Source organism: Amphiprion ocellaris, chromosome 20 (assembly GCF_022539595.1).
Source record: "Amphiprion ocellaris isolate individual 3 ecotype Okinawa chromosome 20, ASM2253959v1, whole genome shotgun sequence".
Classification (NCBI taxonomy): Eukaryota; Metazoa; Chordata; class Actinopteri; family Pomacentridae; genus Amphiprion; species Amphiprion ocellaris.
The window spans coordinates 19,778,951-19,804,378 of record NC_072785.1 but is presented as its reverse complement, the minus strand read 5'-3'; the positions used below and the strand labels follow the sequence as shown (position 1 = coordinate 19,804,378).

Sequence of the window (25,428 nt, the reverse complement as noted above, 5' to 3'; positions counted from 1 at the left end):
TGGGGGAAATTGCTTGATTAGGGTGTGCATTTGGAGGGGCTGTCAATTCCAGAATCCCAGCAAGGACATGTAGTGTTGTCGCTTTGAGAAAATGGCATGTGGCTACAGTCAAAACATGACATTATGAGAACTGTCAGTGATGAACTTTGATAAAGCAAGACAAGATCTGGTGATGATACAGCAACCAAATGATACATCAAACTACATCTAACAGAAAGGTGGAGGCTTATCGAGCAAATGACAAAACCAAACGTTTGATGGCTGGTATTTAGCCCAGGCAGGTTACACAAGCCAGAAAACAACACTGACATTTAACCACCTTTATGTGTGTGTTTCTACACAAGGGGGCTCTCTGGTTAAGTAAACGTTCAAGAGTTTGTTGGAGGAAAATACTCCAGTTTTTCTTACCTCACACAGACTTTGTTGCTGTAAACTGCACAGTTATATCATGTAGTTACCTTAAACAGAGGGACATCCAGGGGAGACCGTGGTCGCACCACGTGTTCTCTGTGTTTATCAGCAGGGATTTGTGGGAAGCGGTGCTCATGGTAACCAATGTAAACACCGGCTGCCCTGTCTCTCCCTCCTCCTCCTCGGCTCTTCTCTGCAGCGGCACTAAAGCGGCCGAAAATGGCAGACTTGGCCCGCAGCGAGGACCAATATTATGAAAAGATAACCTCGATTCAAGAAAGCATGTACAAAAGGTAAGGCTTTTCGGTTGTTTTATGCTAACAGGAACAACGGCCTGGTTGAGACCGCGGGCTCGAGTTTCGGTCTCATCCGACTGGGAGCCTCCTCCTGCCGCTTACCGCAGTGAAGTAACAGGCTAATTAGTTAGCTAAGTGCCGGTAGATGGAGATGCCTTGAAGCCGGCTAGTTTGTTAGCACATTTACCTTAAGCTAACAATAGCTATGCTTTAGCGGTGTTTGCGTTTAGAGGACTGGGAAGCTAACAGCTAATGAGTGTGTGTCATTAACGTTCGGATATTAGTGTTAGCTAAAGTTCGCGAGAAGTTAGTGCCGTCTGTGTGTTGCTAAGCGAGTAATGCTAATAAAGCTAATAATTAACCCAAAATCCCACGGCGAAGCTACAGGGCTCTATTTGGGTAACCGGTTTTATTTACTTATATGTGTGTGCAGGGAGAAACGGAGGATGGAGCTGGAGAGGGAGCTGTTTGCTTACTCCAGATCCGATAGAAGAATGTGAGTTACACTGCTAACTATATGAGAATTACTTTATTGTTTATTTGCAGTTTATTTAAGATTTTTGGAGTGTTTGCCTTGACATTCATATTAACTGTAGGGTATATATATATATATATATATATATATATATATATATATATATATATATATATATATATATATATATATATATATATATATATATATATATATATATATATATATATATATTTAAGTTAGCAAATATAACTAATCACTACAGATCCATACTAATGTTTTCATTTGGATAAAGAATCCTGGTATTTGTGTTAATCCGAAATATCTATTCAGTAGAAATATGTACACGTGTTGCATGTTCAGTAGGCTGCCTCTTTAGATCCGAGCAGAACAGGCTGTTTTCAATTCCACTGTAAATTGATTCTCATAAATATTAACATGCCAGGTCAAAACAGCAAAGCTTAGGTTGATAGCAGAGTTGAGAATGAGATTTAAATTTAAAATATATTGTGCTTAACCTTTTCTTGTGAGAAGTCTGGCTCTTATTTTTTGACAATGCTCTTAGATAATATTTCTTTTGAATAATAGTTCTCCACTGCCTTCAGCTCACAGATAAAGTGTTCCAAACTGCACAGTTATCTCAAGGAAATCTGTGACAGGGAAGCACGAGCGAAAATGAGAAACCTTGAGCTTCTGAGAGATGTGGAGTGCATAGAAATTAGCATGAAGGAATATAGTCCTGACCATGGCCCCCTGCAACAACAAAAGGTATAACACACACACACACACACACACACACACACACACACACACACACACACACACACACACACACACACACACACACACACACACACACACACACACACACACACACACACACACACACACACACACACACACACAATTTCATTTGCTCAGTGAAGTAGTTTTTCTTAATATGGAGGCTTTTAATATGAACAAACACTCTGCCTACTGAGGTTATTCCAGGTTTAGATAGTTGCACATTTTACTAAAAATTTCAAATTCCGATTTGATAATCATTAATTATTTTTTTGAATACTGTATGTTTAGAAAAGCACCAGTTCTCACAGTTAATCAAATGTACTGTGACTTTAGAATAGGAAGACTCAGTGGTCTTATACTTATGTATATTTTTTATAGGGACTGGGCATTTATTGATGAAGAATGTTAATACACATTTGCCTTAATGCCATGCTGTTATTTTAACACTAAGTAGAAACATTTGCTTGCAATGGCTCGATGTGACAACAGTAAACACTCAAACTGTGCAATTTATCACGACAGGCAAATGAACGAGGGAGAAAACAATGAGCCAGTCAGATTATCACTTAAAACTCAACGACAGTGCTTGACAGCTTAATATCAAATTAACAAAATTGGCTAATTATGACTCACTGAGTTAATTGCCCAATATAGAGACTCTGAAGTGCTCCAGAGGTTTAGTCATTCTCTCCCCTCAAGCAGTTGGTTTATTTCCTCTTGATGCTTTATGAGTCCTGCATGTTTGCTGTTATTTTGGTTGCCCTGTTGCACTCTGCTTCCATTGTGTAAAATCACCCCAGTTTTTCTGGTTTGGCTGATACAATGAAAAACATCAGTTTTCCAATGGACAGTCAGCACATATTATTACCTTGAGTTGCATACATTTTTATCCAGTTTTGAGTGTAATCGTTGTCTCTGATCATGCGGTATGTTCAAGTACAACAGTAGATAAATAGAGTTTGTTTCTGTAAACCTGACAAAAAGGACGGCATGTTTGAGCAAATCCAAGTGCTTTAAAACCTAAAGGTCATGAGGTTTTTATTTGTTAGATTTGGGATTAAGGCAGTTTGCCTGGTCAGACTAGTCAAAGGACGCTCACTAGGGAAAACCCTGACTGATGATTGACGTTGCCACTTATTGGTTTCATACCTTTTGCTGCTATATCAGATACAGATAACATTCAACAGCGCTATCACAGCATTATAGGAGACAGTCTCTAGTCTTTGCATGGAGTTTAAGTTTACCTCACGCATGGCAGTTAAATATTGTGACTGTCTTGCATTTTTTTCACATTAATAATTCAGTCTTTACGTTTCCTACAGGCTGACTTTTCGAAAAAGATTTCCAGATTTATGGAAGTGAATAAGAAAATGGAGCAGGTGCACAAAGCAGCAAAGGTAATGCAAATATGACCAGTATAAAATGCATACTCCCATGGTAATGGAAACAGTATTCTTTTTTGGAATTATGGCAATATAATGTATTTTACACACATTACATCTTCTAAGTATTGTGTGACCTGCACTGGTTTTCTTTCTTTACACTATTTGTTTGTGTGGTTAAAAAATGGCACTTGTTTCTTTTTTATGCTAGAGCCTTCTTTTTTGAAATGTTTACAAGGTTTATGCAAATTTCACTTCTATCAAGCTGTGTTTTCAGGTTTACAATAACAAAGGGAAGTAGACATTATGCCTGGTAAATCTGTAGAGGAGTCTACATTTAAACTGTGTATCTGTAATAGCACAGGTGTCTAATCCTAGCTGGTGAATCTGTACAAGCGATGTAGTTCAAGCCCATAGCTGCTTTCTCCCTTCACTTAAAGCAGTTAAAGCTCTTTTAGATGAAATGTCTAAGACATCTCATAATAACTTGGAGCATGCTGTCTAGAGCAGTCACTTGTAACTGTGTGCAAAACCCCCCTCAGCCTGTCGATATTGTAATGAGCAAAATGGTACCGTCACTCCATTATGCATACAAGCCATTGGCTGGCAGTGTGCATGTCCCTCAGGCTGCAGCATTCATTAAGGGAAGCTTACCGGGCTGAAAGCTGGAGACAGATGATAACGGGATATGATTTTCATATTTAATACATTCCTTGGAAGAGCACACGCGTGCCGCAGATTGATAGAAGAATCAATTGCTACTTTAGTGAAACACTTTCTACTTTGCCCTGCAGCTACCGATGGAATCACTCAGCCAAGAAATTAACTTTTCCTCTTTTTTTACCTACTTTGTGGATCTGCTGGGCAGGCTGCATGGTTTACAGTGAATGTTATTAAGCAGCTAACTGTTTGGTATTTAAGACGCTTATCAGAAAAGAAACAGAAGCTATGCTTTTTGTTATTATGTTTGGAGGGAGGCTTTTTTGCTTCTCTCTCTCCCCCCCTTGGTGACATTGCAGACATGAATCAAAACTTGTCTAAAGGATTTCTAATAAGATTAAAAGTTAAAAAATTGATCCTGAGACATTCCTCTGAGAAATGTTGTGAAAAGAATTCTGACCTTGGCCCAAATAAACTACACTTATTCAAAATTGTAAAGTGGATATTTAGCATGCTTGAGTTGAATGTTTTTTTTTTTCAAAATAACACTTATTTAACATTTGCAAGGAATTTGAGATTGTAGAGAAATCATACTCATGCCAAGAAAAGAATCTTTTTAATGAGGTAATGGAAAGTTAAGTTACCAAAATGAATATGTCATGTTGTTTTTTTTCATGTGTGCAGGTTGAAGCTGTGCATCGACGGTACCAGAACACCTCCCTTACTCATCCCGCTAAGGATTGTACACAACCACCAGAGGAAATTTGTATGGTCCACCAGACCTCCAGAGGGTCTGACGCTGAAGCTGGCACCACAAGTGTACACTCACACCAAGCATTGCATCGTTCACCCAATCGCAGCATGCACTCCCGCGAACGCCTACCAAGTGGCCTTTTGAAGGACTTCAGAGTTGGCGGAGAGCATGCCGCCAGCAACCGAGCACATTTATCAGATGACATTTCAGACTCAAACGATTCCCCCGACGGCTGTAATTTGAGTGACAAACATGAAAGAACGAAGGGGCTGCTCCCATCTGTTAGTGCCTTAACAGGCGCAGCTGGCAATGTGGCTTTTGGAGGTGATGATGAACAAGAAGCTTCACCTCTGGTGACCTTGACGGGCCCCGAGAAGAATCCATCTCCTAGCAGCGGTAGTCCCATGAGGGCTAAGAATTCCCTTGCAGAACACACTGACTCCCAAGAGGTGGCTCATGAGCCACACAAAATGGAAGATGAAGAGAGAGGTCTTGGCCATTTGAAGCCTGAAACTACTTTTGGAAAAGAAGCTCAAGAGACTCCAGGTTTGCAGTGATATTTCTTGCTTACTATCTTGTAATTTCTTTTTAATCGTTTTTACTCAAATTGACATTTTAAAGCACTTTATTTTGCCCTTTTGAAGATATTAAACAAGCCTAGTAATACTTCACTGTGTCTTTACATTCAGGAAAATCTGAGAGTATCAGCACGCAAAGTTCTGATGTTCAGTTGTCAGAGAGCAGTGTTAGTGACCTGACAATTTCTCTGACACAATCTGAGCTGGAGGAGGATCCACCAGAGGGTGTGGCACTTGACAGGAATGGCTCTTATGGAGAGAGTGATGATCCCAATCAGCACAGTCCTCAATCATCCATCCACTCTGATGGATCCAAGAACACACCCCAGATAAACAGCGAGACCTCAGCACCAGTTGTGACCTTGAAAAGGTACAGTATGTCTGACTTACATACTTCGTTGTTTGGAATTTTCAAAGTGGGTCAATGTAGAAAAACACAACATTTTTATTGTTTTGTGGCGCATACTCTTCTTAAAATGTCCACAATGCAGTCTGTATTTTTTCCCCAAAGATTTAAAGCTAAGCCAGCTAAGAAAGGAGAATGTTCTGCACGGCCATGCTGAACCGCAGAGGCCTGTTAATGATAGTGGGTGAAGACACCGTGCAGTCTTACTTGCCACCATCACATCTGAGGCTAACAGAGGGGATTGTGGGAGTCACGGTCCATGCCACCTTGCTCTCTGTAGCTCAGCAGCAGCTGCGGTGGTGGCAGTGATGCATCTTACAGGGAGAGCTCAGGACCTGTCACCAACAATATTGCCATAATCCAAGATAATGCTGTAACAGAGCAATTTTCTGCTTGAGAGACCTCAGGAAGTCCCCAGTGGAGGAGGAAATTTGTGGCACCATAGAGTGTTCTGGAGGGTGGGCATGTGGACAGCACTTACAGCCGCAAATCCTTAGCGTGATGATGGCCTCTGAGTTGAAGGATCATTTTGGATGGGGTTAGAGCCACAGAAAATCCCATGTGAATGTTTACACCCAGAACCTCTGCATTTTCCCCATGCTATATAGTATTTTATGAACAAGACCTCTTATGTTCTTTTTAAAAATAAGAGCTTTATTTTGTGTGCATTTTTTCTTTATCATGTTCTTAGGTAAAGAACCAGTGTTTATTGTCTGTGTTTTTTCTGTCCTTGAGTCACTTTATGGGTTATATTGTATTAACTATTATGTGCTTAGTTTTTTAAATTTGTAGAGAAAAAAAATATTTAATACATCATTTTACTGTAATTACAAACATGAAAAACCTTTCTGAGCATTATTTAGTATGAAAGACTCTATTTTTAAAATTCGGTTTGCACTCTGTGTGTATCATAAGTACGGTAAAGGATTATATTTTCTGCTGGAGAGGGCAGCATGTGTGTTTGTGTCTGACTTTGTTTATGTGTGGTCTACTATCATATTTATACTGTGACCCCCAAGAGGAACTGCAGTTAGCCTGTGCCGGGAGACGATGGTGGGGGCTGCAGCTTTCATTGTTAACACGGAGCGCTTCTGTGTATGAGGAGAAAACCAGAGGCTTTGATGTAAAACTCAGAGAGCATCCAGTCTCTATCCTCTCCCTCTCTTTCTCTCTCTTTCTTTCTCTCTCTCTTAAGGTTAGAGTTTATATCGCTCCTTCCATTCAGCTCACAGTCAGGAAAAACAAGCCCAGGCAATTCATTAGATAATCCCATTATATTTCTCCTAGCTTGGCTTGGGTGAGTGAGACTGAAAAATTGTCTAGGTTTCTTCTTCGAGATGTATCATAATGGCCTCACCGTGTCCTGCTCTCAAATATGTTGTCCCTCAACTGAATAAAGGTTCTGCTTAATTGGTGACAAAATGTCATATAGTTGAAGTCCAGAGGTAGAACACATACACTATAGGATTGAAAAATAACGTTGTTGCAGTGCCATGAGGGCATCATCATTTTTTGAAAACATACCTCGGTTCTCTTTTTTCTGCTTTAAATTCAAGCATGAGTAAATGTCTCGCAGATTGTCAAGCAGTACTTTCTAAAGTCAATGCTGACAGTGCGGTGGGACATATCCCAAATTTAGTCAGGCACCACTGCACTTAGTTTGTTGCTACTTGTGATTGTATTTTTCAATTCCTTTGTGTGTTGTATTTGCTGTCTGTGCCAGCACGGTGAGATTCCTCTGACACCAATCACTCAGTAGTGAGGCCATTCCATGTGGTAAATCACCCCGGAGTCACTACTGTACGCTGTAGAGCAATATTGCTGCAGAGAGGACGACCTCTTCCTCCTGGCTAACAATACGCTCCTGATGATGTCGACATGCGGACAACAGTAGCATCCAAAGTGAGGTTAGAAACCTTGACATGAAAGCTGGCAACAATACAAATAGAGAGAGACGTTTACAGAATAACACAACTAATTCACTTTCTCCCCCTCTAAAGGTCTCTTTTTGAAGAGCAGTGATAAATAAAGTGGAAAGAGAAAGATAACTATTTCAAGGCCCACGCTGGCGATAAGGGAAAGAAAAAAAAAGACAGAGCTTTTGCCTATTCTACTTCAGCCACACTGAAGAGGACTTGGCACAGATGGATTGCACACTACAGAATGTCATGGATATAATTCAAGCTGCCAGCTTAATCAGGATGTTACCAGGAAACAACCTGCAAAAAAGAGGGAGCAATTGTTTGCTGACCCCTAACCCAAGAGCCCATTACAGATTGTCATAAATTCTTTTTGGCCTCTTTTTATGTAAGGGGGCTCAGAATCTCTCGGCTTGGGGTTTCTGGGAGAATTCAATGAGGGCCACCCAGAGCTTAATGCTCAAGAAAGAGATGGATTCTCAATATCCACATGCATTAGGCATCCATTTCTCATTTTGCAGCCTCACACAGGACCAGATTAAAGTGTAAATCTCTCACCAAAAGAAATCATCCAGAAGCCCCTCTTTTTTTGAAACATTTTTTTTCTGACACTTTTAAGTGTGTTCGCAATCTGAGTTGTCAGTATTTTCATTACTGTTCAGTTTTATTATTATATTTGACTGAGTTTAACTTTATATATATGAAGTCACATTTTTCTTTAGCAGCAGACAGCTAATTCTACAAGTTTTTGTTTTGAATGCCAGGTTTCAACAGCTTTCCCATGCAACCTGTAATTACCAGTGGCACCATCAGCAGACACACTGAACTGTTGAAATCCTGTATTGTGACGGCAGAATCTTAATGATCAGATTCTCCAGAAGTCCTTGAGTGCCTCAAGGAAATTGCCTGGAAAAATGTATCACAGATATTTGTTATGGTCTTTTTTTATTTTTTAGTATTTTACAAAATACAGGCCTATCGAACACATGACCTCCTTCATTTTTATTTCCTTCCCCACAGTAAAAGGTAATGTTTTTTTAGTCTCTCACAGGAAGGGCTCTTTAATCTGCTAGACAGCATCGAAGGACGACTCCACAGTCAACAGACCAGTGTGTATGGCAGTTCTTCATTTGCGGCAAGACAACTCAATAGAATTATCAGGTATACTCTTTGTGTCTTTCTTCAAACTTTGCAGCCTTATCCTTATATATATATATATATTTAATGGCCGTGGAAGAGTTTGTGCAGATGAGGAAAACATATTATCCTTCTACCAAGGGCTCTCACGTTACATGAAGTGTCATCACCACCATGCATGCGTCTTTATTTCTGAGGGGTTTTCAAACACATGGGATTGTTATAGTAACCACCCTGTTGAATTGTTGTTGGGAGTCAGGGAGATAGAGGATGAGAATGTGTTTTCATTTAACTGGGCTTATTTTTCATAGCATGATTAATTAATCATAATTGGAGTTTCTGTTGTAAAATATGGATAAATGTCTAGCAAAGGAAAGCTTTCTCAGTCCCTATAAATCCAATATTTACTTATCCCCATCCATGCTAACAGAACAGTTGTAAGTGTTAATAACATCGTCATAAATGAAAGTGGTGGTCATTTTTTTTTGTCATGACCCTCAGTATAGTGTTTAATCTTGCTGTGATGTTATGTGAGCTTGTGTGTATGTGCATTAATATCTGTGATTACAGGAGGTATGGTATGTCTGTGTGTGTTCATGTATGAAGTGTTAACAGCTTTTGGCTGTACTCCGGACCTGCAGGTTAAGCCCAGGGCTCCATGGCAATAGCTGACTGCTCTCTATATATTGTGCAGCCTTTGTGACGATGGAGCGGGCTTGAATGACGAGGACCTTGAAGCGTGTGGAGCAGTCGTCCTTCATGAGCTTCAGAGGTTGTCATGGAGCACAGAAAAGGGCTGCCTGCTACCACAGGATCTAGTGAGTGCTCATCAGTCCAGCACTGAGCCTAATGAAATAAGGTAAGGCTCCTGGTTTCTCTTGGAATCCAATGGCAAAAAACTGATGTCAGTGTTTTAATTTTCTGGGGTTTTTTTGTGTGTGTTTCTAATGTGATTGTGGGATTGTAAAAAGAATCACAATGACATAATTAGTTTTGGTTATGTGTAAAGTTGTGAGTCATTTAATAGAGTGCATTTTTTTTTCTTCTCTTAACTCCTTTGAATTGTGCTGCTTTTGGAACACTGCGATGGCTGAGATGCTCTAAAAATGATGTCTATAAATTATTACATATAGTTATATAATAAAATATTGTTTGGAATATATTTAGGTATTGTGTAATACAGCACATGTTTGGTGTGAACAATGATATGTTTGACCTTTAGTGGTTTTACAATTGAGTAATTCAGAGCACAAAAATCAGTGAACAGATTTGCAGTAAAGGTGAATTCTCTTTTTCAGAAAGAGTCTGGAGAGCTGCATGTGCATTTTATTTTATTTTATTTTTTACCAGACTGTGGGGAAGGGTCACGCACTTCCAGCAGTCTCTGAAATATTGCACTCTGCCATTTGATACAGTCTCCCTTGTCCACAAATGTAAAAGGTCATCTTTGGTGTCACTTTGTACGGCAACACTGCATGGGTGAATGTCATGAGTAAATTAAAATGCCCTATCTGCGACTTCCAGTCCTTTGGATAATGAGTAGTTATACTCTGAGCCAAATCCATGCTCTGCTTCACTACTCTATTGATTTCACTGAGACCTTTCCTGGTATATACTCAATTCAGAGAAACACATCTCGCACTGTCCCTCTCTTTCCTCTAGAGATGCCTATTGGCTGACCTTGACCTTTAATTTTTGTTACATTATTCAGCCTGATGCTATATTGCTGTCTGTGTCTATTTAGTGTTAACTAAAATTAATTTGTAATTCATATCTCTTTGGTTGTTTTACGAAGGTACAGAGAGCACTCTTTTTAGAAAGCTTCTTGAAAAAAATTGTCATAAATATATTATTTCTGGTTGCTTTAGCCAAACTCCTCAGCTTCATCCATTTTCTTGATAATCACAGAATCTGTCACAGTATGTAGATAAAATTCTGACTTGTTTTCATATTTCCTACTGTGTATTAAGTAAGAAAGCTTCTCTTTTTCTCCATCACCCTCCCTCACTGCAGCACCAGCCTCCCTCCTAATGCTGCTCGGCTGTGGGATCGCTGGTTCAAGCACGCCCTTGTGCTCAAGGAGCGACGTGTCCTCAGCACTGAGCGCTTGGTCCAACTGTTCACGCCGCTGCTACTGGAGCGTCATGCCACCTACAGCCACCAGGTAGCGTCGAAGGCACATGCTCTGCCGCGACACACACACGCACACAAACAGAAGGTCACACACTTACATCACTCAGTCCCAAAAGCAAGCAGATATTAACACGCACCGACGACTGAAAGAGCGATACAGCTTCTTTTTGTGCTCTTTCCAAACAGACTATTGCTCTTGTTTCTTTACTTGTTTCTTTGCATGTTTTTTTAAAGAGAGGTGGAGTTGGTACTGAATACCCTCTTTGTGTCTTGTGCTTGAAACCAAGCCCTGGCTTCCTGCTCATCAGATTGCTCCACACGTTGACCTAGACAGAAGGGAAACCCTGACCCATGCAGTAATCGCAAATTACAGCCTCAGCTTGGCTTCTTTCATCTCATGTGGTGTATTCATCAGAGAAACACTTGCTTTTAATTTAGTATTAGCCAAAAGTATCGGCATCAGCTGGGACCGATTGAATGAGGGAGCCATTTGGACCTTCTCCTCAATGGGATTATTTTAAATTTCCCACTCATTGACATTGTGCAACTCATGCTCAATTAAACATAGAAAGAAATTGCCAAGAATATTCCCACTCAGAGTCCAAAGATGATGTCAAGAGATATGTCAGCAGTGCCACTATGGGCCATTTTATCTGCAGGAATGATCATCTACATATGCAGGTTTTTGTGTTCTGAATTTTTGTGGACTCATCTTATGAGGTTCTTGTAGCTTGGAGATCTTGCTGCAGTGTCCCGACGCAATGAGAGAGGCAAAGAGGGAGACTGTAGAGCCTCTTGAAAATATGAACTGACAAAGGGAAGAGGGGTACTGCCATCTACATCATTGTATCCAAGTGCATCTGGAAAAGCCTGAGTGAAAATCTTTCTCTCTCTTTATCTCTCTCACTCCATCTATTTCCCTCTCCTTTCCTCTATTTCTCTATCTCTCCCTTTATGTCTCTCTCTCCTCTCTGTCCTGTCATACAACAGCTTACTCTCCACACACAAGAGCAAACAGAAATTTCCATTCACGTCTTGCCACACAGCCTGGCTACTCCGACGAATGGGAGCATGCAGCTCGCATGCACACACTCAAAGAGGCCCTTTGAATATTCAAGTGCTAACAGTTGCATTCATTGATATTTAAAATGCAGTGGGTCTGCGAGAGCCCTCAACCCACGGTACATTTGACTAAATCTAAAAAAGGAACAAAGGGGGATATCGGGGACAAGGATCAAGACAGTTTTTATTGTGCAGCAGCATCAAATACCAAGTGGCAAACTCAGATTGGCATGTGTTTTCGTCTCTTCCCCTCTCAGAAAATGAAAGCATGTACATTGTCAATCTTCACTGTGACCTACTGATAACAACTTACAGTGTACTTAAAGTTTGTCACTGTCAAAATCCTCCTGATCATCCCCTCCATATTAGCGCTCATTAAAAGTTGCAAATGGCCATCTGAGGCTGAGAGGCAGTCTTTGATCACAAAAGAGAGATGATGATGGCAGGATTTGATATGGGGGAGGGAAAAAGGAGAGAAAGGAAATCGGTGTGTGGCATCTCCCTGCTCCTCATCTCCCGGAACAGCTCCTCTTAATTGTGTATCCTCATCTCCACAGAGATAAAAATGAGCTGGAGAGGGAGGAAGAGAGTAGTTTGTCTCAATCCTCTCAGCCAAGAGGGAAGATATCTGAAACGTGTTGCACATTAACGCCAGGGTGATTGCATTCTTTAGGCAGTTCTCTAATCTCATGGATGAGAAGAGAGGGAGAGGAAAAAAAAGTGTGATTGAGAGGGAGAGCGGGAGGGAAAGTGTGCGAAATAATCTTTTTTTAGTTAAACGAGTGAGAGAATTTGAAGTTATTTTCTCTTGCCGTTTGAACACGCATTACAGCTGCACCTCTGTGCAGCAGCCATGGCCAAACTAAATGACTTGCCTAATCGGCGAGAGTTCAATTTGACACTTCCTTCACAAAATGAGAACAATTAAGAGTGTGGTTTTAATTTGTGCTGCTCACAGGCCAAAGTGTTGCTGAGGACACTTCTGTCCCGGTCCAGTGAGGAGTGCCCCTCAGCAGAGGACGAGAGTGACTTATCTTCTTTGTGTGGTCCTTCTTCTCTCCTGGCTGACGGAGATGTGAAGCCTGCCAGGCCGGTACAGAAGCACCAGATGCAAGGTTACTGATGATTATTAGTGTGATTGTACTAGGCATAGTTAAATAGTTTTACACGAATAATACTAGTAATATTTAGTTATTAAATATGGAGAGACAGCTGCATTTTGTAACAATCAAAAACTTAAGCAAGTGTTTCACTATGGTTGCCAATAGATTCCTACAAACGGCTAACACATTCCACTGTCTTTCTATAATATTTATATAATATGTAGCAAGGCCATCAATAGGAAGAAATGTACACTACTGCCATTTTTTGCAAACCACCTTTGCAGAGAACTAAAACTTCCCTTTTATGAAAGAAATCAATTTCACCATAGAGCTTTTTTATGAATCCCTCACAGCCCAGTTTTCATACAGCCTTCTATTCAGAGCTAAAGAAAGGCCCCCCCATTCCCATTTCTATCCCCAGGCTCCCTTCCTCCCTGCCATTGCTTCTCACTATGCGCTTCCCTTTCTTACAGAACTACAAAGTACTGAAGAGGACAGCCGGGACGAAAGCCCTGTGGAAAGTGGTCCTATTAGAGGTAAAAAGGCATTGCCGGTGCCCCAGCATTCACACTGTCCTTATGTTGTGGTTTGTTTTCTTCCCACTGCAGTGAATAATGGGCTCTTTTACACAATGGCTGAGGCAGGATGATCAAGGTGAATCCAGGGTCAAAGTCCCACCTGAAGAGCTGTGCTAGTTCTCTCTAATTATCTCCGAGAAAACACTAGCTGTGTTTTCAGCCTGGTCTGAGGCATTCCAGCAAAATTGATAATTCGCTGCCCCAGCATAATGTGGCTGCTTTAATTGTCAGGGCGCCAGGGTGGGGAGCGCAAAAGATCTGTCATCGGTTCTCATTATCTTCTAAACAATGCTCTGGCAAGGCTGGACTTGAAAAATACTAGATGTGACGGCATCCTGGAAGCAGTTGGTATGCCCATCCCTCAGCTTCACCTCTGAAATGTAAAGCAATCCTATATTACCCTTGGTTATCAGATTTCCTACTGGGTGTTTCATGTGTCCGCATCCCTAAGGTGCACAGCCAGCAAAAGGAGTCCAGTTTCCAATCGCTACACTTAATCAAAAGAGCCATAACCAGCTGAAAAAACATGACTAAAGATTTTGCAAGGAAAGGATTTCGCTGTGCTGAGCGACATCAATGTTACAATCGAATACCATGACCTTGGAACTGATAGTAATTGCCAAGACATGCACATCTGTAGACTTTGTGAGGTTTTTTTAGACTACATGTAAAAGCAGTGGCTGTATAAAGTGCTGTGGGTGGAATATCATTGGAGATTGCTGTGTACTGTAAACAATATATGTTTTTTTCGAAAAAATAATTAAAAGCAGTATTTTCAGTCTGAAATTAAGTTGAAAAAATTGGTAGGACTTGGTCACAATTTTGCTCTGTCCTTTGATCTGGTATATGTGCTTTTTACTGCATCATTGAAACAACAGTCATTTTATTATGTACTTCTGCTCCATTGATTTATGCCAGCGCAGTCTCTGTGCTCCACTCAAATATGATATCTATTTTAGTGTGCCGGAAAGTAATTACAAGTGTTTTTTTTAGCTTTTTTTCAAACTGAAAATCAATCATTGCCTACCTGGTAGGGAATGCTGAGATAATGTGAGACTCTGATTGCTCTCTCATGGAAACTGTTGCTACATACTGTAGGCTTGAATCAACAGCTTAGCTGATTGAGCGCGGTGTTTTCACTCACTCTGTTCGTCACCTACACCAAAAAACTCAGCTACTGAAGCGTGTTGTCTCATCAAACACAGAAACCTCTGAAAGTTGGAAACCTGGGTTCTAAGCAAATATTTAACAGTGACTTTGTGTGTGTCTGTGTGTATGTTTGTGTGTGTGTGTGTCCGAATAGAAACAAAAGCATATCAGTTACTTAAACAATCAGCCATGCAGGAAAGGCTGCAGAGTTCTGAAGAGGAGGAGGAGGAGGAGGAGGAGGATGGCCTCTCAGGTAAGAGATGCAGTCCTCTCCACCAGCCAAGTACTAAGCAACTGGAGATTAATCATTAGTTACCTGTGGCCATATGTCCTCACAAACCAAGGACACCACGGACAAACCATATTTCTTGTATACACAAATACATGCAAAATGAAAGTAAAAGCTCAAAGCAATTAGTTCAAGTTCTCCCAACCATTTTCTACCGATAGCCTGATTTTTAATGCCTAAAAAACATCTCAATAATTATTTAATTTTGGGTGTGGCATATTCTCGTTGCATGATTTGAGTGGATTGTGTCAAATATAATATGTTTCATAAAAATATCAGTCCACTCCCATGACCGTGTGTGCATATCAAGGCCCCAGTGCCAAATTGGAGAAATGCTCCCACAGCTTCTCACGAGCTTCATCATAAGTTGCTATATAAATATGCATGGTAAGTTCACTTGTGATGAGATCAATCAAGAAATCAAATGGCTTTATCTGGTTCTGTTTGCTCTTTTAAGGAATAAATCATGGCCATGAAGAGGACCTGGGGAGGGCCAAACGCTCCTCACATCAAGACCCTTACCCTCGGTAAGAACATTGTTGTTATTCAACGGGCCACAGGAAATGGGCCACCAGACACCAAAGTGGTTGATGTACATTTGCATGGCTGCGCTCATAATTCCCTGTTCATTTCCATAAGATCAAGGGGGCGCCACCCATTAACTCGCTTACAAAGACAAAAGGCCCCTAAAGCCCCTCTCACTCACTGTTTGCTGGGTTCAACCAGGTTTTAGAATTCAAAAGCAAATCAACTACCACAAAAATAAATTGGAGCCATAATCTCACTGTCTTCAGGCTTGTTGCCAGAATGCAAACAGATCATGTCAAGAAGAGAATCAGGGACAACTGTTTTGGAAGAAGGGGACTCAAGTGTTGACAAGGACAAATGTCCTTTCATTTTTCACCCTTGAAACATATTTAGGCTGCTCAAATCAGAGCTCTAAGTGGGTGGGAAAAGAACATCTAATGATAAATAGCTTGGTGGAAGCTAACACCATCACTGTTACATTTGAATATCAACACGACTTCATCAAATCTGCAATTGCATGTCAGGTCCTCAGAGCACCTCTTCACTGCGAACCCATTTGGGTTGTTGTAATGGCTGGGTAAACGTTATGAGGAATAATCTTTTCTGATTTCATGTGATTACTGGGCACCACGCTGACACAAGGGCTGAAGTCTATATCTCCCTGGCCTGGCAAGCAGGCGCTCCCAGTCTGCCTATTAGCCCGGGGAAGGGCCTAATGGCCTGGCTCTATTGTGGTCCTCATTGCTGCTGATGTCTGCCACTGCCAGCCCCAGTGACCACCCTCTTTAATAAACATGAGCCAATTTTGGGCCCAGACCCTCTCAGATGGTGCCTGTCTCCCTGTCATTGATGTGCATGGGAAGCCCACAATATATGTGATTAAACAAAATTTGCAGAAAAAAAATTAGACAGAAACGGAGAATGCCACAAGCAGTGATGAGACACAAGTTGAATACATAAATGAGATTGGTAAAATGTGTAGAAATACATTCCTGACACTGTAGTCTCACTAGAGTTAGAACGGAAGCAGCCCAAAGCAAGTCACCATCATCATCTTCTCTTTGGTCATACAACAATTTCCCATCTTTTCTCCATTTCTCCTCAACGCTTAGATTTAAGCATTCCACTTACCACAGTCACTTCTTGCGCTTTATTGCTTCCACAAGTGGTCTGGAAGCCCTGCACTTAAGCAGAAGCATAACACTGCAGCATGCTCTTGCCCTGTTTCTCTCCTTTCTCTTCTCTCTGCGTCTCACTCTCTCTCGCTCTCTTGCCCTTTCTCCATCTCTTTGCCCCTCTTCCTCTCTGTCTTCCTGTATTTTCTTCTCCCCCCCTCTCCATCCTACTTGCTAATTATTTGCTTTATTTTGTCAGCGAGCTGATGAGTGACTTCAAAAGGAGGATGGAGCTGGACTCAAAATACAAAAATGGCTTCCTCTCTGTTGTCTTAGACAATAATTATGATTTGCCAGTTAAGCCTAGACTACAGCAGAGGGATTGTAGTTTAAAGCAGAGGCTTTGGTGCAAAAAATGCATTTATAGCCCTTTGTGAGGCTCCTCATTATGTGTGGGCCCGATTCATTAAGTAATTGGTTTGCAGTTGTTTACATGAGTATTAAGGCCTTCTATTCAGGGCCTTTGAGAGATACATTGTGCAAATGTTGCATGTTATGAATGCAGAATGAGAGGCGGGGGGCCAGTCCTATTGGCCAAACACTGCACTCGGCTGAAAAGCGAGAGAAAAGCACTGGGTGCTGCTTTGCATAGCAATGACTAGGGCCTTAATAAGCTTTACAGATTAAATACATGCAGTCTATACAAGATGCAAAGAGATACTCTTAACACATTTATATGTGCTCATTTCACTATTATGGAGTTTGAGAGAATTGGGGTCTTTCATATTCTTTTCTTCCTCCGTCTCACTCTCTTCCTTGCTCTCTCCCACACAGTGTTTTTCAGCTAGACACTTTTATGGAATGTTCTGTTTATTGTATTGTAACTCGTGGGGAAGCGACTGATCTGCAACATTTATTAAGGATTTGTTCATTAGAAATCTTTTGCTGTCTTTGTGAGTGGCAAAGTAAAATCACTTTGTGGTTGAGTGGGGATGAAAGGAATAATGCACGAAGGAGTGAGTCTTAATAAGCAGCTGCACTCCATGTAAAGACCACTTGTTCCCCTTTGTATGCAAGTGCATGCCACTGCTTCCTCTCGTGCAAAGAATCATTGTGCTCCTTTCTACTGTAGGCATTTCAGATGCCACTCCTTTCTTATTTTTATTTAGAATTTTTTTTAATACCATTTCATTCTCCCTCCCCTATTTTTCATCCTAAAAAAATGCTTGAACACATGTGCACAGACACACAAAGCAAAATCCTGGAGCCGTCAGACGGTGTGATGATTGTTGTGCCTAGTGCCTGCTTGACAAAAACCTTGACTCAACAATTAGTGGTTTACAGCTTTGCTTTGGACAACAGGATGTGCTCAAGCATTCGACCTCAAATCACTCAGAGTGTCAAAATCAGAAGCGCTCGCTCCCTCTCCTTCCCTCTCCCTCTCTTTCTCCCTCCCCCTCATGGGGAGGCTATGTGTGTGAATCTGACAACTCACTGGGAGGAGAGACGGAGGGGTGAGAGGGACATGAGCTGAGAGAGAGGAGTGGAAGGGAGGGGACAAAAAGAGAAAGCAGGAGATAGAGGGAGACAGAGAGACAGTAACGGACAAAGCAGCATTGAAAGGTTAAAAATGTTCAGTTTTAAAATCCAACAGTGAGTTAAGGAACACATGTAAACAATTCAACAGAAAATATACTAGTTGCAGTGCAGTGATGCTTCAGGCAGTAGATGCACATCTGGAGCATTTAGTATGTGCTTGAATATGTATCTGATTATTTGTTTTAGGGGAATATATCCCCTTGAAAACAGCCAACACATTTATGTTATGTTGTTTTCTGTTTTTTTTTTTTTTTTTTTTTTTTAAACATTTAACAAATGTCTAACTGGAGTAGTTGAGCTCTGGCTTCATCTTAAACTAAAGAAAGAGATTGACATCTTGCCAAAACAGGGCAAACAATTGACTATAGATGAAGGCAGCATTGAGAGACTCCAACCAGAGGAGGTCACTGTCCTACACTGGTTGTTTGAAAGGAATAATGACCTGCGTGATTGCCCCCCTCCAAAAATTTTTTGGCATTCAGACATTTTATTTTTGATAATTGTAATGGTGATTTGCAAATCGGTGCATGACCAATCAAGCCCAACTGTGCAAACATCACATCTCTCATATAAATGCAAGGTGTTATTGTTTAGAGGCCGATTGAAGCAAAATAAAAGACTAAGCATTGGTAAAATATTTAGGTTTCAAATCTGGGTTAATTTATTAGGCTGCAGTTTGTGGTGGTGTTTTCTTGCATTGTTTTATACCGCAACGTCAAATTATTTTTCCCACATTTTTGAAATATACTTCAACAAATAAATGCAACATGAGATGAGTTTCTGTCCTTCAACCTTCCCGCATACTGGCTGCCTCCACTAGACTGCTAGCAGTCAGGAAGAGAGCGCACCGTGTTGAATTCATTGGCCTAGAAGCTCATCCTCTGAGTTGCAGTACTTACTCATTGCCAGCAGAGAGCACTCACATGTTAGAGAGCGCCCACTCACAGTGCACTCACAGTTGCCTCTCACTGTTTGCCCCCACTGAGGGCTATATCCTGCTACCATTCAGGCCTGTTAGAGTACATCTAAACGGAGCCTAAACAATGTTTCTGCGGGGTCATAGCTGGGATGGGAGTAGGAGTTGATGGGAATGATGAGGTGATGGGTCTCCCTTTACCTTTAGACAAGCACAGCCGCACAAAAGTGCTATTGTGCTATTAGCATTTGTGTGTGGGTGGCGGGAGCTTAAAAAAAAGCCAGGGTAAATAAAAGCAGTTTTCTAGCTATCGGCAAGGCAGTATTTAATGCATGGTAAGCATTATTTCCTCTGACAGTTGTCATATTTTCTAATGTGACTACAGGATTATAAATGAAATAGATCTTCAGTGATTCCAGGGAGCTTGACCTAGTCTTTCATTACAATTACCTTAAACTGCAGTTTGAGAGGACAGTATGTTCAGTATGAAGATGCATTTGTCCTTGTGCTAGTAGAACTGTTTTGTTGGTGCATAATTAGAACACTGGTTTTATTCTTATTAAGTGCATGCTGAAATAAACCCAGGTCAGATGTGTGAATGCAACATTTGTGTACTTATTCATTTCTGAGCTCCTTTAACTGTAGCACATGAAAATGTTTTATATAGCACATTTCAGCTGAACAGATCTAATACAGTTATTTAGCACACTTGTGTTAGAAATTTGCAGTTGTAGTTTTTGTTTGTTTTGCAAAGAAATGGCTAGCGATATAGCAAAGTCAAACAAAGCAAAATGTCATTGACAGTGTAACGGTGAGAGTGTTCTCAACAGGACTTTTGACTTGCATCATGATGACTTGAACTTCCATAAGTGGATCATTGTGTTCATCTTCCAGAAGCATGTCTATTTTTCACCATTCCGTAGATATAGTACCAGTTTCTGTATATGAAATAGTTGTCACCATTATATGCCTTGCTTTTATTCTTGTCGTTGGAGTTTTCACATTATACATCACTACATTACCAACCAGTACAATATGTATTTTTACACTCAGACTGAAATCATGCAATGATATAGGCCATTAAACTCATCTTATAGAAAACCATTGGTGACTAAACAAGAGAAAAGTTTCATCAAAGGAATAGATATAGGCAGTCAACAATAGAAGTGCCAATATTTTCTATCAACCTCTGTGTAATGTGTATGAAGCCTATACAATTTTAAAGGTCATTGTGAACTCAGCTACACATAGCCGACACATAAACTGTTAAAAACATGAGATAAACAACAATATGAAACAATTGCAAAGGCCAGTGAAAGCGAATGAGCGAGGCAGTGAAAAAAGGACATTACAATAGCTGTAATTTGCATCATTTTACACATTACATTCACCTCTCTCTACCAGAGCTTGTAAAACACTGGCCAGCCCAGTCTTACATATTCAGATCATTGCCTCAATTAAGGGAAACTCAGCAGAAGATGAACTGGCATAAATGTTTATGGAAACGGAATATTAGATTGGTGGGGTCAGATCCAGGCTGGGCTCTCTATGGTAATAGCCCTGTCTTGAAATCAGTCCTGTCCCTCGCTGAAGTGGAACAGCTGATAGACCATTCCCATCCCGGGGGGAAGTTCGAGAAAAGAAAAGCCCAATTTACTCTCCGTAACAGCTATTATTGTGGCAAAGGAGAGGAAGTAATCGTATAGATTATTGCTGTATTTTTGCTGCTGCAGGGTGTGGCTGAGATCAGTTGGTAAATGGATGCACTAGTCCCTGTGGTTTAGTTGTGCTTTCATGTTTGTGCTTTTATTCTGTTTCGGATTTCATTCAGTTTAAAAAGCTAAATGTGGATTCAGCGGGTGGATTCACATTCTTTAAAATAATGTAGATATGTATTTATCTCTTGTTGTTCACAACATTAGCCTGCCCCAAAATTCTGTCAACATGTCCAGACTTTTGTGCTGCAACTTTGACAGGAAATAACTCATATTGTCCCTACTAAACATACCAATGTTTTTTTTCATTTCATATGCTATGTACGAATAATTGTCTATGTGTTGTGTGTACTAGTACATGATTATGATGTTATTCCTTTAATCTAAAAATTTATATATGACCATTTGACACTCTCCTATGGTAAAAACATCACCTACTATTTTTTCTGACTTAAAATCAGCTACACAGAGATTTTACCATCTGCACAGCCCTCATATATCATGAAATACTGTGTGTATTTCATGATATATGTTTACATTAATACATATGCACCCTCTATTTTACACCCTCATATGCAGTGCACCTTCAGTTTGTAAGCCGACTGATTTTTTTGCTCTTGTGTCTTTTGCTGTCTCTTGTTTCTATTTTTTGGTGCTGCTTTTCTTATTCATCCCCTGCTTTGATTTTGTTGCATTTTAAGTGCCCAAGGTTCAGAATGCTGTCTGAACAGACGCAAGAATCATCCAAATGTCCTGTAGGTTGTCCTATCAGCATATGAATCTAGAGGTTGTGTTCTAATGATTACACTGGCTCTATGTGATATTGTTTATAGCGCAGAGCAATCTGCTCACAGTTAGAAATGGGAGGTGCATCTTTTTTCTCTCATTCTGTCTTAAGTGGTGCAAAGCAGCAATATATAGTTTAGAAGATAGCAACTGGAATGCAGCCAGAGTAATTTGGTCCTTACACTCAATGTACAGTCACATGTGCCAAGATTTAGCTGAGGGAGAGATGAGGAGATGAGGGTGATTGAGAGGGTGACAATCAAAGAGGTCATGGGTTTGAATTGATGCAGATGGAAGAAGACGCCACATGGCTGCTTTTTGGTAGCGTGTATCTGCTGAAAACTCTGCATCATTTCTAAGCGTTTCTAAAAAAAAGTGTCAAAACAGCTCTGATATAGACGATCCAAACAAATAAGCCATATGGATATGTATGCTAACCTGGGAGATGATGAGGATATATTGTGGGGTTTTGAATAGGCTCTGTGTTGATGTAAATTAAAGAGGAGGCCTTTAAAAGTGGAACGGGGGGCCTTATTGCATATGCATTGAGGTAGATCAAAGCCTTTTCAGAGGTCACACATTTACATAGCGATATCACCAGAGCTATGGGAACCTGGCAACCCTGTCTTCAGACTATTTTTGAATAAAGAGGGACTTGTGGGAGTCCTTTGGCACAATTAGAACAGGAGTCAAGGAAGTTCCCTATGCTGCACTGTCTGACTGTACGCAGTAAGTCTCAGCCTTCCAGTCTAAAATGGGTGTCTTCACATAAACCACCTCTGTCATAGAGCAACAGTGTTTTTCCATAGTAGGTTGATATTTTGTTTTGTTTTATTTCTTATTCTCAGTTGTGTTACTCTGGTTATTTGTGTTTAGTGCATAAACAGGATACAATGGATGAATTTCAGATAATTTTTTTTTAGGATGTAGGTTTGCATTTTGGTAAAATCGTAATCTACCTTTTCCCTTTTAGCTGTTTTAGTATTAAAAAAAAGTAGTCCTTTCTCAATGAAAGGCCTAAAGTAATAACTTTACAAGGCTATTAACTGTCTTTGTGTTTCCAGGAGAGAGAAGACTAAATCAAAGCTCCATTCTGTTCTGCAGTCAAAAGGTGAGTATCAACAAAGTAATTTGAATTGGGTGCAAAGACACAGTGTCAAAATAGGTTAATTACACCAAACAGATCATTGAAAAGCTGTCTGTGTGTTAACATGCATGAAGTTTTGGTAAAATTTAAGCTGCATAAAAATACCAACAGTGTGATTAAATTTCTCTGTAAATGCAGCTGTGCCTTTTGAAGATGTGGAAATAAAAAAAAAAAAACGACCTTGAAACCAAGTCCACGTTGCTGAAAGCTTCGTCTAAAGCAAGCACCGAACACTACAAATACACAACTGAGACTCTCCTATCTAAATGAAGCACACTGTGTCTTTACATTTCTTATCAAACTGTAAACAACACCTAAGGACATTTAGGGAATTTTATTAATTGTTGTAGAAAATACATTGAAAGAAGATTGCTAATTCTAATTGTAAAGCAAGCCAGACAAAGGTTATGCCTTATAAGAATTTTCTAGCTGTGATCAGATCCCTGAAGATGTATTATATGGCTCTCAGTGCACAAGATCCACATTTAACACTTGTTTGGTTGTGTAAAAGTTAGAATCTGAAGATTTTCATTGTCAGACTAAACTCAAGGTAAGCTCAAGTTTCTGTGTATTCACTCACTGCTGGAATGCTAATAAAGAGAGTGCAGATGTGGCTGAATAAGGAAATTATTCTGAAGATGTACGAGGTAACACTCCATTTGAAGCATGGAGTGAACATTCTGCTGCATTAGTGAAATACTGTGTTTTGTTCTCTCTTCCTTTATGTATAGCTTTCTGGGAGGAATCAGATGACAGCAACTCAGACATTGAAGCAGCCTTACGTCCTCGACCTTTCAACACAAACAGCGAAGACACTGATGACTTCTACGACTGACGTTTCCACTGAGATATTTTTTGAAATGCACTACATTATATCACTGCTAGATCTGAGGCAGTTTGACTCATGGTAATTCACCCCTGACCATTATTTTAGTGGTCTGCATTGTAAATCATATGCACACTGTATCGTAAAAACAAATAATAAAGTTGACAGCTCTCACGCTGGGTAAAGTATGTGAAGAGTTGTCCAACACACTGATGTTAACCCTGCTTCAGTCTCTTTATCTGAACAACTCTCCCAGCTCATAATAACAGCTCGAAATAGATTAAACTGATCTTTTAAAGCGATTTGTTTGCACTAGGCTGAAAATCATGCATTTTGAATGCTGCAAGCATCTCCAAGTGCTCTACCTCCAGCATGCTCGAGTGTAGTGATGTGAGTCACCTGTGAAATGACAAAGCACAATGGCCACTCTGCACGCTTCTGCACGACCTGTGAACCTGCTGAAGAGGCCCATCTCCCAGGGCACAAAGTGTTGCAGCGCTAACAAACTCAGAATATTTAGAGCCTCCAACAAATGCTCTCCACATATTTTCACAGCTGCTTCCTTAATAATCGTACCTATGCGTCGGAAATACAAAGACATGTTTACATTCCTCTGTACTATTGTGCAAATGAGTCACAAGTAGCAGAATTGATGCAGAAACCACACAATGGAGTCCTCTGCAGTTTGTGATTTTCCAGCACATTGGCTGTTCTTCTGTCTATTAATAACTCGCAGCTCCTGTGTGGGAGGCTACATTCCAAGGTTTACATTTATAGTTCATTATGTCTGTAGTGTAAATTTCCAAAACTGCCATTCTGGGATGTGGTAAAAGCCCCTGGCATTCAGTGTCAGCAGGATTCCATTAGTCAGCTTTAGGTGACTTTACATGCCTGAACCTTTTAAAGTAGGACTCCACATTCATTACCAATAATGGCTTCAGACAGCCCTGACCCACCACAGAAAAGGGAACGTGGCAGAATAATTTGGAGTTTGCTAAAAGGCTCCCTAACATAATATCCATGTTAAGGAGCATGTCAACAGATACTTGTGTGCGACAGATAGCTCATGGTGGAAGTGGAGTTATATTGTACTAATGTGTACTAACACAATAACAATTTTTTTTTAAAGAACTTCTCTGAGTCTGTGCCAGAGAGACGATGGTGGTGTTGATATTCGGCTCATTCTTTTTAGACTGTGTGTAGTCACAGTGTTCTGCAAGGACACGTAAAGTTTAATTTTGCAATGACAAGACGTCATTCACATCTTCATTTACACAATTGTTGTTTATGTTTTGTACTTTGCTCGAACTCCCATAGTCAGGTTGATATAATGGATACAACTCCCCTCTTGTAGTATTGGTTTTGTTAAGGTGATCCACATGTATATTGACATTATTCATGATACAGATTGTCTCAAGGATGCAGAAGAAATGAAAAATAAATTTTTTAAAACAAACAAAACTTGTTGTGATTAGATAGATGGATAGATAGATGATAGATGGATAGATAGATGTTTCTATAAAATGAGAAACTCAAGGATTTGAATTTTTATCAAACATGAAGGTGTCAAATCTAGATTGTCTTTGATCACAATATTGGCATGTCAGCTAAGTATAATTATCACTACAAGGAAAACCTAAGCAGAACATAGTTTTTAATTGCTGTATTGTTGACAAGA

General features: G+C 40.3%; 1 protein-coding gene across 4 annotated transcripts; it reads left to right on the top strand.

Moving 5' to 3' along the window:
* The first annotated feature begins 540 nt into the window (after positions 1-540).
* On the top strand, positions 541-23,969 carry kiz (kizuna centrosomal protein). 4 transcript variants are annotated; one of them, XM_023286899.3, is made up of 15 exons: positions 544-704; positions 1,141-1,203; positions 1,788-1,950; positions 3,291-3,365; positions 4,695-5,310; positions 5,454-5,712; positions 8,709-8,828; positions 9,499-9,663; positions 10,818-10,968; positions 12,958-13,114; positions 13,576-13,638; positions 14,984-15,082; positions 15,576-15,645; positions 22,842-22,888; positions 23,656-23,969. In XM_023286899.3, exons 1-15 carry the CDS (start codon positions 631-633, stop codon positions 23,757-23,759), a joined length of 2,226 nt encoding a protein of 741 aa, XP_023142667.2. In that variant the 5' UTR covers positions 544-630; the 3' UTR covers positions 23,760-23,969. The 4 variants fall into 4 exon arrangements, 3 of the variants coding, with proteins under 3 accessions (XP_035811600.2, XP_023142667.2, XP_054862208.1); XR_008600095.1 differs by lacking the exon at positions 12,958-13,114 and having other exon boundaries at positions 541-704; positions 23,656-23,678; XM_035955707.2 differs by lacking the exon at positions 3,291-3,365 and having other exon boundaries at positions 543-704.
* The last annotated feature ends 1,459 nt before the right edge of the window (positions 23,970-25,428 follow it).

What these genes read in the sequence shown, in the direction of transcription:
- kiz (XM_023286899.3), top strand. Translation starts at nt 631, where the DNA reads ATGGCAGACTTGGCCCGCAGCGAGGACCAATATTATGAAAAGATAACC. An exon ending in TCCAGATCCGATAGAAGAAT is followed by an intron (nt 1,204 to 1,787) that starts GTGAGTTACACT and finishes CACTGCCTTCAG; the next exon opens with CTCACAGATAAAGTGTTCCA. An exon ending in GCCCCCTGCAACAACAAAAG is followed by an intron (nt 1,951 to 3,290) that starts GTATAACACACA and finishes CGTTTCCTACAG; the next exon opens with GCTGACTTTTCGAAAAAGAT.